This window comes from Pyricularia pennisetigena, assembly GCF_004337985.1.
Source record: "Pyricularia pennisetigena strain Br36 chromosome 4 map unlocalized Pyricularia_pennisetigena_Br36_Scf_6, whole genome shotgun sequence".
In the NCBI taxonomy this organism is placed as follows: Eukaryota; Fungi; Ascomycota; class Sordariomycetes; order Magnaporthales; family Pyriculariaceae; genus Pyricularia; species Pyricularia pennisetigena.
In genome coordinates this window covers 1,973,309-1,986,660 of record NW_021940918.1, presented here as the reverse complement: position 1 = coordinate 1,986,660, position 13,352 = coordinate 1,973,309, and the positions used below count along the sequence as shown (strand labels likewise).

At 53.0% G+C, this 13,352-nt stretch overlaps 5 protein-coding genes across 5 annotated transcripts in view; 3 read left to right on the top strand and 2 right to left on the bottom strand.

Moving 5' to 3' along the window:
- The window catches only part of PpBr36_06196 (uncharacterized protein), a gene marked incomplete at both ends in the record, with an annotated part of 1,674 nt that extends 586 nt beyond the window's left edge, over positions 1-1,088 (top strand). Inside the window, one exon of the mRNA XM_029893343.1 lies at positions 104-1,088. Within this exon, the coding sequence (XP_029746214.1) occupies positions 104-1,088 (985 nt within the window). The remainder of the gene's footprint in view (positions 1-103) is intronic.
- A 138-nt stretch (positions 1,089-1,226) lies between these two features.
- Positions 1,227-1,979, bottom strand: PpBr36_06195 (uncharacterized protein; the record flags this gene model as incomplete). The annotated part of the gene is made up of 1 exon (XM_029893342.1): positions 1,227-1,979. The coding sequence occupies one exon, from the start codon at positions 1,977-1,979 to the stop codon at positions 1,227-1,229; it is 753 nt and encodes a 250-aa protein (XP_029746217.1).
- Positions 1,980-5,242: 3,263 nt separating this feature from the next.
- PpBr36_06194 (uncharacterized protein) lies at positions 5,243-6,718 on the top strand (the record flags this gene model as incomplete). Its single annotated transcript, XM_029893341.1, has 3 exons — positions 5,243-5,316; positions 5,414-5,703; positions 5,796-6,718. 3 exons carry the CDS (start codon positions 5,243-5,245, stop codon positions 6,716-6,718), a joined length of 1,287 nt encoding a protein of 428 aa, XP_029746216.1.
- A 1,572-nt stretch (positions 6,719-8,290) lies between these two features.
- On the top strand, positions 8,291-9,151 carry PpBr36_06193 (uncharacterized protein; the record flags this gene model as incomplete). The annotated part of the gene is made up of 2 exons (XM_029893340.1): positions 8,291-8,568; positions 8,659-9,151. 2 exons carry the CDS (start codon positions 8,291-8,293, stop codon positions 9,149-9,151), a joined length of 771 nt encoding a protein of 256 aa, XP_029746211.1.
- Positions 9,152-9,693: 542 nt separating this feature from the next.
- Positions 9,694-9,961, bottom strand: PpBr36_06192 (uncharacterized protein; the record flags this gene model as incomplete). Its single annotated transcript, XM_029893339.1, has 2 exons — positions 9,694-9,856; positions 9,900-9,961. The coding sequence occupies 2 exons, from the start codon at positions 9,959-9,961 to the stop codon at positions 9,694-9,696; spliced, it is 225 nt and encodes a 74-aa protein (XP_029746210.1).
- Positions 9,962-13,352: the final 3,391 nt, after the last annotated feature.

Sequence of the window (13,352 nt, the reverse complement as noted above, 5' to 3'; positions counted from 1 at the left end):
TTTTCTTTTTTCACCTGCTCACTCGCAGGTACAAAACAGAAACAGAAAAAAAAAAGCCATCTTCTAACCCTTCTCTGTAATATTTTCCCCCGCCCCTCTTCAGCGTCAACGAACAATGCCTCCTGAACCTCCTCTACGTCCTCAAGTGCTGCATGCTAGTGCTGTACACGCGGCTCACCCTCGGGACCAACGCGCAGCGCCTGGTGCGGCTGCTGGCCGTGTACGTGGCGCTGTGCTGGACGACGACGCAGGTCATGTTCTTCAGCCACTGCCGGCCGTTTTCGGACCTGTACGCGTTCCCGCCGCCGTCGCGCGACTGCACGACGTACGAGAGCTACGAGCTGGTCGAGGGCGTGCTCAACGTCACGTCGGACCTCTTCATGCTCTGCATCCCGCTCCCGCTCGTCGTGCGCGTGCGCATGCCCCGGCGCCAAAAGGCCATGCTGGTCGCCGTCTTCTCCACCGGCGTCTTCGTCATCGTCGCCGCCGTCCTGACAAAGTGCTTCGACCTCACCGCCGGCTGGGACCCGGCCTACATGCTCTGGTACATCCGCGAGACCAGCGTCGCCGTCTACGTCGCCAACATGCCCATCATCTGGCCCCTGCTCCTGCAGTGGTGCCCCTGCCTGAGGCCAAAGTCGAAGCTGACGAGGGAGAGCGACGATCCCGTGCTGCCCGCGCCCACCTTTGCCATGCCTGTCTTTGGTGCTGGTGCTGGCAGTCGCGGCACCGGCGGTACTGGCGGCGCCGGTGATGCGGCGGAGAGCTTCCACGGGGACGTCGAGGGTCGGGATCTCGCCGAGCGGCGCCCCAGCGAGGACGGGTCCGAGATTGATATACATACAGCCCTGGGCGCTGCTCCAGAATTGCTGACGCCGCCGCAGAGGTCGTATGCGGTGCCGAGGCGCAGCCTCGGGGATTTCCCCACTCCGGCCCTGGCTTCTGACAGCAGCGGGAACGTCCGGGACGGGAATCGGACGGGCACGATGGGAAGCCGTACAGATGTCGGCCTGCCGGAGACCAGCGAGCAAAGAACGGGTACCGATAACGACGAGGAGAAAGAGAAAGCATCCGGCCGTGCCACATGAACATCAAGCTGGTCGCGGTCACTCTGAATGCAAGATGGGGAATGGAGCAGATATCATGCAGAAAACAAGACATTAATTCATCCTCAGAGGAAAAGAAAAAAGAAAAAAAAAAAAAGAGCCATACAATTGCCACCCTTCTTATACCCACTGCCACTCGCCCTTGACGCGACCCCGACTCTCGTCGGCAAGCCTTCTGAACGCAGCAGGCGACAGGTCCAGATCGGTCGACTTGCACCCCTCGCAGCGGTCCACGACGGTAACCTCGATCGAATCGCGGCCGCCGTCGGCCGACACGCGGATCTTCCTGCCGCAGAGCCTGTTGTTGTTGGGATTCGCATCCGCACCGCCCGCCGCCTCGTCAAACAGCTCGCGGGCGACGGCGACCACCATGTCGGCGTCGTCGTGGTCCTTGCCGCAGGCGCCCAGTCCCGGGTTGTAGTACGTCAGCTCGCCCTGGTACGTCTCGCCATCCTCTGGGAGCGGCATCTTTTCCCTGCCGCCGGAGCGCGACGATAGGCCGGCCGCGAGGCCGACGATGAGGATCAGCAGCGCGACGACGGCCGCGAGCACGAGCAGGAAGACGCGCCTGCGCATACCGAGGTACCTTTTGTGCGGCGGCAGGATCCTGTCGAGGCGGTTGCCGTGATGGCTGCGGTTTGAACCATAATGCGCCTGCCCGGCCTCTTTGTGCGCGAGAGCCGCGTCGTCGTCGGGGACCCGTTCCGGGTCGTGGTGTTGTTGGTGGCCAGGTTGGCTCCCGGCCCCTCCTGGCATGAACCTGCTGAAGCGGCTCGGTTTCGGGGTTCGCGTCTCCCATTCCAGGGTTGGTTCTGGAGCGCGGGGGTTTGTGCCTGCCCCGTCGGGGCCAGCTGTTGCCGTGGTTGCAGACATGATCGCGGTTTTTGCAACGGCGATGAAGTTTATCGACGATGGTGGTCTCCAAAAGCTGGGATTACGCCTGGGGTTTCTTGGTGTTCCACAGTGGGCCAATGCCACCGGGCGAGGCGTCAATCGTCCTTTTTGTATCCGTTATCATGGCGGCGGGAAAAAAGATGCTTGAATCTCCAAGCGATTGGTGGCTTGATGATTGCGACAAGTATGGGTGTTATCATTGGTGAACGATATCCCAAAAGGAAGATGAGCAAAAGTAGACAAGGAGGAGGCAAACCGGTTCAGGGAATGGAACAATCGTCATGATCGGCATCTGAAATACCTTGAATGGGGGCCTTTCCGGGTCTCTCTAGGCGATACTGGGAAGTTTGTGGGGGAGAACGCCAGCCCTGTGGGGACATCTGCTGCCCTTGCAGCCACTGAAGCACCATACCACAGGCAGGGACACTGAAGCACGTGGTACAAATTTGGACCCCGAACCAAGCTCCCGTTTCTCCTTGGTTCAGCCACTTTTTTTTTCAGGGCCGTGACACCTCGCGACGACGAGACCCAAGATATCTTCATTTTGTACCGTTGCCTTGCATATAGCTCACCTGTTTCGACGTCATTCTTTTTTTTTTTTCTTTGACAGGTTGGTAATTTTCGAACCAAAACCAGACTGCTTTTGGTACGTTACAGTGACGGTGGACAACCAGAGTCTTTGGTACGATACGACCGTTGCACGCGATACAGTAATGCATGTCAACACACAATAGCCATGCAGGCGTTATACCCACAATGCCACATGGCCTACCTTTGGAACTATTCCTGCTGCTTGAGAAACTTTCACTCGCAGCTTTTCCATGTTCATGTAGCAAAAAGCCCATCGGCTGCAAAACCGTGATGCCATGTGCCTCGAAATCTCAACCGCCCCAACAGCATGCCCACCTCCAGTTGATTGCGTCAGGTTCTACCGTAAACCGATGACGGTCGCCTTGCACGCCCTGTGTGCTAGCTCAAGCCGTCTGATTATAAACGTCGTTTTTCTACACAGCTAGGCTGCCTGGGAACAAGAGCATAAGCATGCAGTCTAAAACTCAAGCAGCGACCATGGCATCCTTGTTGAACACCTTATCTGGCCGTCTTGATCGATCGTTTTATTACCGTCTCTGGATTAACAGAACAAGACATTGAATAGAGATACAATACTTGAAGGAGACTCCTTGGTCGCAGTCTGGTAACCACATACCCGACGGGCCCGGAAATTGCGCCACGTAAGGGCCAAGGTTCATAGTTGGGGAAACACGCTCTCAATCTACCATAGTCCCATAGTAGATTTGACAATTGGAACATGGGATGATCCTGCGATCACCCATCGTTCCAAAGACTCGCCACGGTGGTGCTGTCATATTCCTTGTTTCCCGAATAGGGGCTGGGAGAAGTGAGTTTGGCCGTCCCACCCAAACCCGTCACCAGGATCGTAGCAAAAGACAGTTGAGAGCCGAACAGGTAGGTAATCAAAAGCTGTCAAAGCACTCGGTTGGTGGGGATAGGGGATGGAGTTTAACAAGACCGATTCAAGCAAACCTGCCATTCTTCTATAAAGTGCGAGTCGGCGACCTGCTCGAGTCGTGACTGCGCCGCCCAGAGTCTCGAGGATATTAAGGAGCAGAGAGAGCGTTGTGGATCTTGCTCACAAATAATATGCGCAGCACGCGAAGCACAGCGTCACGGTTGGACATTAGCAGTGTACATGTACATGTACGTAGCATTATTGTTCCCAAGGTCACAATCCCATCGGAGGATCCCAATCTCTTGCCCACCATTTCTTTTTCTCTGGAACCGCAGACGACCGGGGACGGGGAAACATGAGCCCCGATGCAGCCCTGCGTGCTCTCGATATCCGATCCTGCGGATCCCAAAATGGAGTCCATGGAACTGGGATCTTGCCGGGAGGAAAAGACAACAAAAGGGGGGGGGGGGGGGGGGGGGGGTGTGTGTGTGTGCCCCCGCCCTGTACGGCAGTAGAGTACAGAGTAGGCAAGTACATAGCAATAGTTTTCAGTGAAACCAAGGCTCTTACTGCAGGAGGAAACCTTTGGGGGCTTGGCATTAGTTACTGTGCTAAGTACCTAGTAGTAGCCCGGTAGGCCCCACTGTCTGAAGTTTTGTTTTGGGCCACTTTGGGTGCTGATGGGCTGCGAAAGCTTAAATCTCCAAGATCTGCGCCTCTCTCTCTTTCTCTCTCTCTCTACACCCCCTCTCTCCCTCTCTCTGGGTGAAATCTTACAACATACGTCGTGCTACATATTATTGCCTTGGTCGTACCACACAAGAGTTTATTGCATACTTTTTACCAGGTGGCTGTGTAACGGTTACTCCGTATATTTGTACCAGGCTCCTCGGGAGAAGGGGGGAAGAAGAAGAAAAAAAAAAAAAAGTTATTTTTATCGTATTCCAAACTCGCTTCAGGCGGTTGACGAATTGTGTCGCATCGGCAAAGCAAGCAGCCGATTCGGCAACTATGGAGGCGAGTTGGGAGGAAGCAGAAGCGATGGCAATCTAGACTCTACTGTAGACTAGTATACAGCTCGCAGTCGAAAACGAATTGCTGGCTTGCTGGCGACTGACTTTCTTGCTGCATATTCATACCTACACATGCACAAACAACAAGATGGCACTTGGAGATCAAGGTCCACCCTTGGTTCTGTATGTAGATTTCGTATTTCTCCAAACCTGCACAAGGGTTGTAGATTACTGTAATTCAACGGCGGTTCCGCCCAACACTCGGGCCCGCGATCAACGACACACAAAGGAAGCTCCCGACGGGTCTTGAAGCCAACCCCACTTGCCAATTTCGCTGGAAACTTTGCTTTGTCGTGGTGGAGTTCTCTCACCCACACTGCCGGTGTTTTCCTCTAACGGATTGCCATCAAACATGGAGCGACGAAGGCATTGACAGCCCAACCCACCTGGGTGGTACTCCTCAAGGATCGAATCCCACCCAGAACAAGTAAGTTCCATGTCCATGTTATGACTCTGTGTAGGGAGACTCGCTTGACTTTTGTTTTATTTGATTTGCTGTACAATTTAGAATTAGCCTTTGGGTGCTGACCCAGTTCCGGCATAAATATGTTGGCCATCCTCCCCCTCACGTCAACTCTCTGGCTGCTGGCTTCGTGACCACCTCACCGTCTAACCTCAGTCCTTCTTTTAACCTCACGGGTCAAGGTCCTATCTTTCTTCTGTTCAGTGTTTTTATTTCTAACAATCCTCTGTAAACTATGAAGTTTTCACTCTCCGCTTTGGCTTTGGCCAATGCCGTCTCGGCAACCCGCTGGATGGTTTACTACGACCAGTAAGTCTTGCACATGACATGTCGCAACAGAAAAAGAAAAAAAGAAAAAAAAAAAAACCAGGGTGAAGTGAAATCAGGCTGACCCCTCCGCAAAAAGGTACCACACCACGGCTCCTCCCAACAAGACCCTCACCGCAGGCATCACACATGTCATCACTGCCTTTGCCCAATCAGACTTGTTCCTCAACTCGTCGGGCAAATATGAGCCCTTCAAGCCGCTTTCCGAGATCCGCGCCTTGTTCGACAATGGAACAAAGGTCTGCATGGCCATCGGTGGATGGGGAGACAACGTCGGCTTCAGCAAGGCCGCCCTCACCGACGAGAGCCGTAAGGAGTTTGCCAAGAACGTGGCCGCTACCGTCAACAGGCTAGGCTACGATTGTGTTGGTAAGTATTCAAACGGACATACGTCTTGACTAGGGAGGGCGGAAGAAGAAAAAAAAAAAAGTTGTCTGACATTTCATCTCTTCTGGTCACAGACATGGACTGGGAGTTCCCCGGTGGTAACGGCCAGGACTACAAGCAAAACCCCAACTCTGGTCGTGTCAGCGAGATTGAGACGTACCCTCTGCTCCTTCAGGACATCAAGGCGGCCATCGGCACCAAGGAGCTTTCGATCGCCGTGCCGGGTAAGGAGGTCGACATGATTGCCTACACGGCCGAGCAGGTGCCCAAGATCAACGCCGCAGTCGACTTCATCAACGTCATGGCCTACGACCTGATGAACCGCCGCGACAACGTCACGCTGCCCCACACGGACGTCAAGGGCTCTGCGGCCGTCATCGACAAGTACATTGCGCTCGGCTGCGAGCCCAAGAAGCTCAACCTCGGCTTTGCCTTCTACGCCAAGTGGTTCACGACGGCCAAGGGCGTCGAGTGCACGACCTCTACGGGCTGCGAGACGGCCGTGCTCGAGGACGACAAGGGTGCCGACACGGGCCTCTCGGGCGCCTTCACTTTCGAGGCGGCCAACTTCGCCACCCCTCCCACCAACCTGACCACCACCACGGACGCGTCCTGCGGAGCCAACACCTTCTTCAAGTGCGCCGAGGGCGACTGCTGCAGCCAGTACGGTTTCTGCGGCTCTACTTCGGCCCACTGCGGAACCGGCTGCCAGGCCGGGTACGGCAAGTGCGATGGCTTCTCGACCAAGGACTCGTTCCAGAAGGCCATCGCCAACGGCAAGACGGACGAGGCGCTCGGCGCTCAGTGGTACTGGGATTCGGCCGCCAGCATCTACTGGACCTGGGACACCACGGCCCTCATGAAGAAGAAGATCAACGACATTGTCTTTGCCAAGGGTCTTGGTGGCGGCTACGCCTGGTCTCTGGGCGAGGACACCTTTGACTACAGCCACCTTGTTACCCTCAGGGATGGGCTGAAGAAGAAGTGCAAAGCTTGAACAAGTGGCAGAAAAGAGAGAGAGAGAGAGAGAGAGAGAGAATGCCAGTGGCATCAACGGAAGAAGGGAGAAAGACACGGCTCTGCTGCGTCGGAACTGTTTGCGTTCTTGTTTGTGTTAAATTCGTCGAGATTCTATACCCTGGCCAACTAGTGTCAATCACTCCTATAGTAAATGAGACATAATTGTCGAACCTGGTATTTTGCATAATGAGGCGATTAACATGTCTGCTGAGTACGCCAATGCTTCAGTGATGAAATATAGGACACACCAAAACTTGGCGCAATATGAACAAAGTCTAAAATATGGATTCCTGTTTTAGAAGCTGCAACTTGCAGAGGATCGTGTTGACCCGCGGTGGTAATCCGGGATTATGGCCCGGCTAAAGTTCCCTGGTTATCTGGACGTCTGGGGAGGGGGCTCACTATATCTGAAATGTCGATTTTTACTTTTACATGCTCTATCTATTACGGACACAAAGGTCCCTTTTTTTCCATATCTATATCCACTCGATTCATTTGATGCCGAGATAGGAACAAAAAATTCCAACTCAGCTCCCCCAAATCTCTTTATTTTTGGCCAACTTTTCAACGTCATCCCTCGCTAGACCGGGCCGTTTGTTCCTCCTCAGAAGCACAGCTGTGTTTATTTTTCCCCCCCCCCTTCACCCGGCAGCAACAAGCTGGCGGCGAGAGTTGCTTCGCTTGTGTATGACTGCATGATGCAGCACGTCGTCGCGCAGCATTCAAACAGAAAATAATAAAAAAAGATCGCCACTCTCTCTCTCTTACACTCTGTCGTTGCTGCGCTTCTTGCCAAGAGTCTTCCAGCCTCAGTCATATATTGGTTATTGCCGCACCTAAAAATAAAGGAACAAACACAAAAGAAAAAAAAAACCTGGAAAGGGAAGGTAGTAGTATATTGCTCTCACCTCGATGCCAAAGCATGCTTCGGTACGAGGACCGAGATCCTGGCACGACCCGCCGCTCGAAGCGTGTCAATAGTTCCATGCAACAGAAGCGGGAGAAGGCTTCCTCGGGCCAGATCTTGCAGCTGAAGCGTCCAGCGGGTGATTAGCCGGTGCCGGATAATACGAGGGCGGCCGATGGCGGGAGGGGACGCATTTTCTGGTGGTGGTCGCAGGTCCCCAGACCGTGCCGTCAATATTGTCACCTGACAACTCCCCCCCGTCTGCCAAGTCCAAAGATGGTCGAGTTTCCAGAGTCGAAGAAGGAGGTGTTAATCCCGCATTCTAGGTCCAAGGAGGAGATGAACGTTCCCTCCCTCCCCCTTTTTTTTTTTTTTTTTTTGCTATACGAGGCTCGGTGGTCCGACGATCGGACAGACCTGCGTCAGCTTTAGTGAACGATAGAGGTACATGGAGAGGAAGAAGTAAAAGAAGTCACTAACAAAGACATAAAGACTATAACAACAAGGGCTCCCAAGGGTTTTCCTCAGGCTTGATTCCGTCAAGAGTCTCACTTTCAATTTTTTTGACATTTCCTATATTGAAATAATCAGTCTCATCTCTCATCTGTCCTGTGTACGTGTTTTATATTGCAAGACGCCGTCATGCTTCCCTCGTGCATCCTCGCGCTCGTGCTACCATTCGCTTCCGTTTTAGCCGCCCCTTTCACGGGGCCCACGCTTCCCCCGTACCTTTCCAGCGCGGCGCTCGAGGAGCTCGGCAAGAGGCAGACCCAGCAGTGGCGGACCCAGAACTGGGGGAATGACTTCTCCAACTACACGTGGTCGCCGGGGCCCAACGGAAGGTTCGCGGTAGACTGGAGGCAGCCCAACGGCGGGAACTTTGTGGTGGGCAGGGGATACAGTCTGAACAACAACAACAGGTAAAAGCCGGGAAGAGAGCCAGACAGATTTTTGACGCTTTTCTTTTCTTTTCTTTTTTTTCTAACAAAATAACCCTTTCACACGCACAGAATCTTCAACTACTCGGGCACCTTCACGGTCAACAACCGGGCCTACATGTGCCTGTACGCGTGGACGACGAACCCGCTGACCGAGTGGTACGTCATCGAGAACATGGGCGTGCACAACCCGGCCGACAACGCCAACGCGACGTGCCACGGCCGCATCCAGAGCGACGGCGGCGCCTACGAGGTCTGGTCCAAGTGGCGCGTCAACGCGCCCTCCATCATCGGCGACGCCACCTTCCAGCAGTACTGGTCCATCCGCACCCGCCGCCACGTCGGCGGCACCATCAACACCACCGCCCACCTCGACGCCTTTCGCCGCGCCGGACTGCCGCTCGGCGCCCAGCAGCCCGTCTTCCTCGCCATCGAGGGCCAGGCCGGCAGCGGCGCCGCCACCCTCACCGCCGGCGTCGCCCCCACCACCACCGTGCCCGAGTCGGCCACCCCGACCGCGAGGACCGAGCTGGTGCCGAGTCGCGCGTGTACGAGGGTGCTGTGAGAGAGAGTGGGCGATGGACCAAAGGAACTTTTTTTTTGTTATCGTTTGTTTGTGTGCCCGTGGTCTGGGAGAAAAAAAAGGGCAAAGCCTGTTGAAGAAAAGTCAATGAGGACTCGTCCGTCTTGGCTATTGAGTTGATGGCTATGGTTTTTAATGAGCATTATGGCGAGATTCTGGTTGATGGAAATCAGTACTCAAGGACAAAAAAAAAATACCCTATATCTCATCTATTGTTGCTGGGTATATTTATGGTTTCTCTCACCCTCCTTTTAGCGATCATGTCGACGGAGTCAAACCCCTGAAACTCTTATATAACCAGATACGCCGTTGCCAAGGCCATTTATCCACTCGTCTGAAAATGAACTTTCTACAAAGCTTGCATTCCTTCCAGTAACCCAAGCTCTAGTTTTGGCTTTTATAAATACGAAGGGCATGCCACAGAAATAGCTTTTTCTCTTTTTTTTTTTCAAAAACAAGCCCAAATCAAGCTTCAAAAACCAACGGCAGCCGTAGTCCAGCAACAACACCGCCGGCACAGAATCTTACCCGACGCCCTCTGTAGCGTCGGCTTGGTATCCACGGGAGAGCCCGGGGGACTCGGCGTGGTCAGCCTGGTTGTTGACAGCGGTCTGGGCCGTGATGGTCTTTGCGTTGTCCAGGCGGATCGCGTGCTGCGCCTTGATTTTGGCCACATTGGCCTTGAGCCTGAGGAGAGAGAAGAAAGAACCAAAGAGAGAATGTTGTTTACGGCAAGCTAGGCGCTCTATTTATTCTGGACGAGGCATCTACTGGCCACAAAGCTAAAGCCATCTTGTAGCCTAAGCTATGGCGTCTATGCAGTCTCGGCATCCAATTTTAGATGCTGGCAGGCGACGAGACTCTCCCCTCCCCCCTGGGCCATCCTGGTTTACTGTTACATTTCTCCTCTGCATGTTTTGTGCCTATTGTTTAGGTTGGTGTCGAATGGTGCCGGGAAGAGGCTGTGCTGGCCGGCCAGAGGGGAGACTGGCGCAGTTGGTTGTAGTTCTATTGTAGCGAGATTCAGGAGGTGCGGGTAATCAGGCACTCGGACAAGAGGTACATTTTTGCACCGTCAAAGTAGCAAAAGATACGAGCTAGGTAGAGAATCCCACGGCAGCCAGTCAGCAGGGTTCGGGAATCCATCCATCCATCGAGACCTGGCTCGACAGTAAGATTGTGTTTTATCTTGTTGCGAGGGTTGGGAATTGGGATATGGGTTTTGTATAGGTCAGTCGACCTGACCATTGAGAGTTGGGTGGCCTGCGAAGCTGGATGGACTACCGAATGCTCAGCCACAAGGCCAAAGAGACGCAGGGTTGGAAATCGACAGGGCGTTTCTGGCGGTCGAGGTGGTGAATGGCGCTGATTTTGGCAGCCTAGTCGAGGAGACACTCTGACTCTGAAACCATATTTCAGTATTTCTCTGCTCCACTTCTTGACTGTCGCCTTTTGTTCCATCTTGAGAGCCACCACTACATCCTTCATACGCCCGAGGAACTTTCGAGATAGCCTTCTGTCGTGACTGCGGTCAGAACTGAGACCAAGCCAAGGGGGTTCTTGTAATTGACCAGCGTTCAATACCAGAGTGTGGTCGACCTCAGCCTCTCCAGTTCTCCCTAGTGTTTCCTCCCCGTCCTTTGTGATGAAGGGCCACAAACCCGTGCAGCTAATACCTGTTACCTCTATCTGAAGAGCCGTCGGCACGTTCGAATACTTTACCAACGTCCCGTCATCGACGCCCAAAGTGCAAAAGGGCTGTTCCGGGATCCAGCTGGTTATTCATCATCGGACCGCAGGTTCGCCAAACAACAGAAAAAGGAGCCAGAACAATGCCGCCAAGTCCCTGTCCTCCTCGCTTCGAACATAGATAAGGCCCCGGGTGAGCCCTCCGATGGAATCTCCTGCAGCCAGACGAGGCGTGACGGAGAAGCAATCGATGAGATGCAGAGAATCGGAGTGGAAAGCGATTGCCGGCCAGGGATGCGATTTGTTTCTTGTAAGATGACACAAGCACGCCTAGAATGCCGATTCAAAATCGGAGCCGCAACAGGTCTCGACTCGAGTAGTATTGGCAACGAGTTGTGTCTTTATCCACCCCTATGTTCCTGCGATTAATGCCGTGATTATAGTATTAGTCCCTTTACCAACCGTAAATTGGGATTCCTGCGCAAACGGCTCGTTGGTGAGTAAGCTGGAACAACTCTCACCTCGGGGGTTTGATTCACTTGCAGAAACCTTTTTTTTCGTCGTCTTGTTCTGTTTGATTTGCAACTTCATGTTCAAACATTCCGAGCACTGCTGGGGTTAGACGTCATCACCTCCGGCCCGGGGGAAAACGTTTAGGATGGGCGGAGGGGAAACTTTGGCTGAAAAAAAAAGCAGTCCGAAAAGCCCGTCGATACAGTGCGCAAGCCTCGACGTCAGGAAAGCTGCTTGATCCCATATTCTTTTGTCAAGTTTCGTCTATACCGGAACGTGCGAGGCCCGGTTCATGACAAGTAGAAGCGCGGAATCTTTGCTGTTGGTCTAATATGACGTCTTCTGCTCTTTTTTTTTTTTTTTTTTTTGCCACACTTCCCGTCGAGTGAGCTCATGTTCTCGCTAGCGAACGGTACAGGCGGCGTTTATTTAGTGGTTATTTGGCCCAGCTGGATGGGAGCAAAATAGGACGAAGAATGTGTGTTGGTCATGGCGCCACGTAATCTGATGAGGGACGACATTTTGCATTTACATCGCTTTGTGTATTTGCATATACCAATGTGCAGTACACCGCAAAAAGGTTTCCCTGCTCGCACTGCAAGGCTCTTTATACTAAGAGACGGTACCCTCTCATAGCAGATGCGGCAGTCAATACGAGTTAGCCTCAAGAGTAAATCCTATCAAGAACACCTCGACTCCGGGGGCCTCACATAACACGGAACGATTACGTTGTGCCAAAAGACCAAGAGCCCAAGAGAACCAACTCGAACTTGAATTTGAGATTCAAAAAAATCCTATTGAGGCGTCTAACCAGCGACGTTTGTTCGCAACAGAACTCTAAAACAAGGGCCGACTTGGGAATCCCTCCGCCGCCCAGCCCTGCCATGGAATTGTTCTAGGCGGGGAGCCTGAGCAAGGCGGACAGAAGAAAAAAAGATCAGAGTATTTTTTTTTTTCTTCTCCTTCCTCCTCCTTCTGGTGCCCTACCCGAAAATTCCGGAAGACGCAATGCACACCCCCTCCGGAAGAAAGGGAGGGTGTGTGTGCTGCTGAGTAGGCGAGAGGAAAGGGGAGCGCCGAGAAAAGCCCGGCGGCACGACTCGCTCCGCAGCTTTCGGGGCCACACCGCAGCATAGTCCCAGGGGCCCGGACAAGCCGCCGGTCTAAACCTAGAGCGCCACGCTTCTTTGCTCCTAAGGCGATTTTGTTCTTTCCTCTTTTGGGATGAACGATTGTCAATTTTAAACAAAGGGAAAAAAAAAGAGAGAATTCTGCAGCGGGTAATGTGGTGGCAAGAGAGGGTGAGGCAAGTTGGCCGTCCATTCAGTATCAGAATTTGAAGAAACAAAACATCCCCCCTTTTCTTTCTGATGCTGATGTTACGGTGGGATGATGCAAGTAGCGAAAACATGATGGTGGGATCGCTTCCAATGTAACCCGTTGGTACGAGGTCTCTGAATCGCAGGTTCAGCGGCAGAGATTCGTGCATGCGTTTTCAACCTGAAGGAAGCACGTTTCGCACAGTCGAGTCATCGCTGACAGATTCGGTCAATGAGTAGCTGGATTTTTGGGCAACGTAGATTGTTGGGATGGTCACTATCGCAAATCATATGCAAATCACTTAATGAAAGATACATGGCACATAGTAAACAAGTAGCAAGAATCCTTTGTATTCAATCCGCCACAGTCAGCATCCTCGTCGCATCAAGACGAACATCTTGGAAAGCAAAATAAACTCCCGAGTTCCAGACCCTTCTACAAGTATTATGCCGAAAGAATCAATCTATGACACCCTCTACCGGAGAATGCAGAATGCGATAGTGTAAATCAAAACAACGCCCCCCATATGCCTCTCTCATTGACAATAAACAAAAGATAGAAACCGGACAATGCGTAGTACCGAGAAATTAGGGACGATTTGCGATTCGGGAAAACAAGACGAAAAACAAAAAACAAAAAACAAAAACAACACAACCGAGAC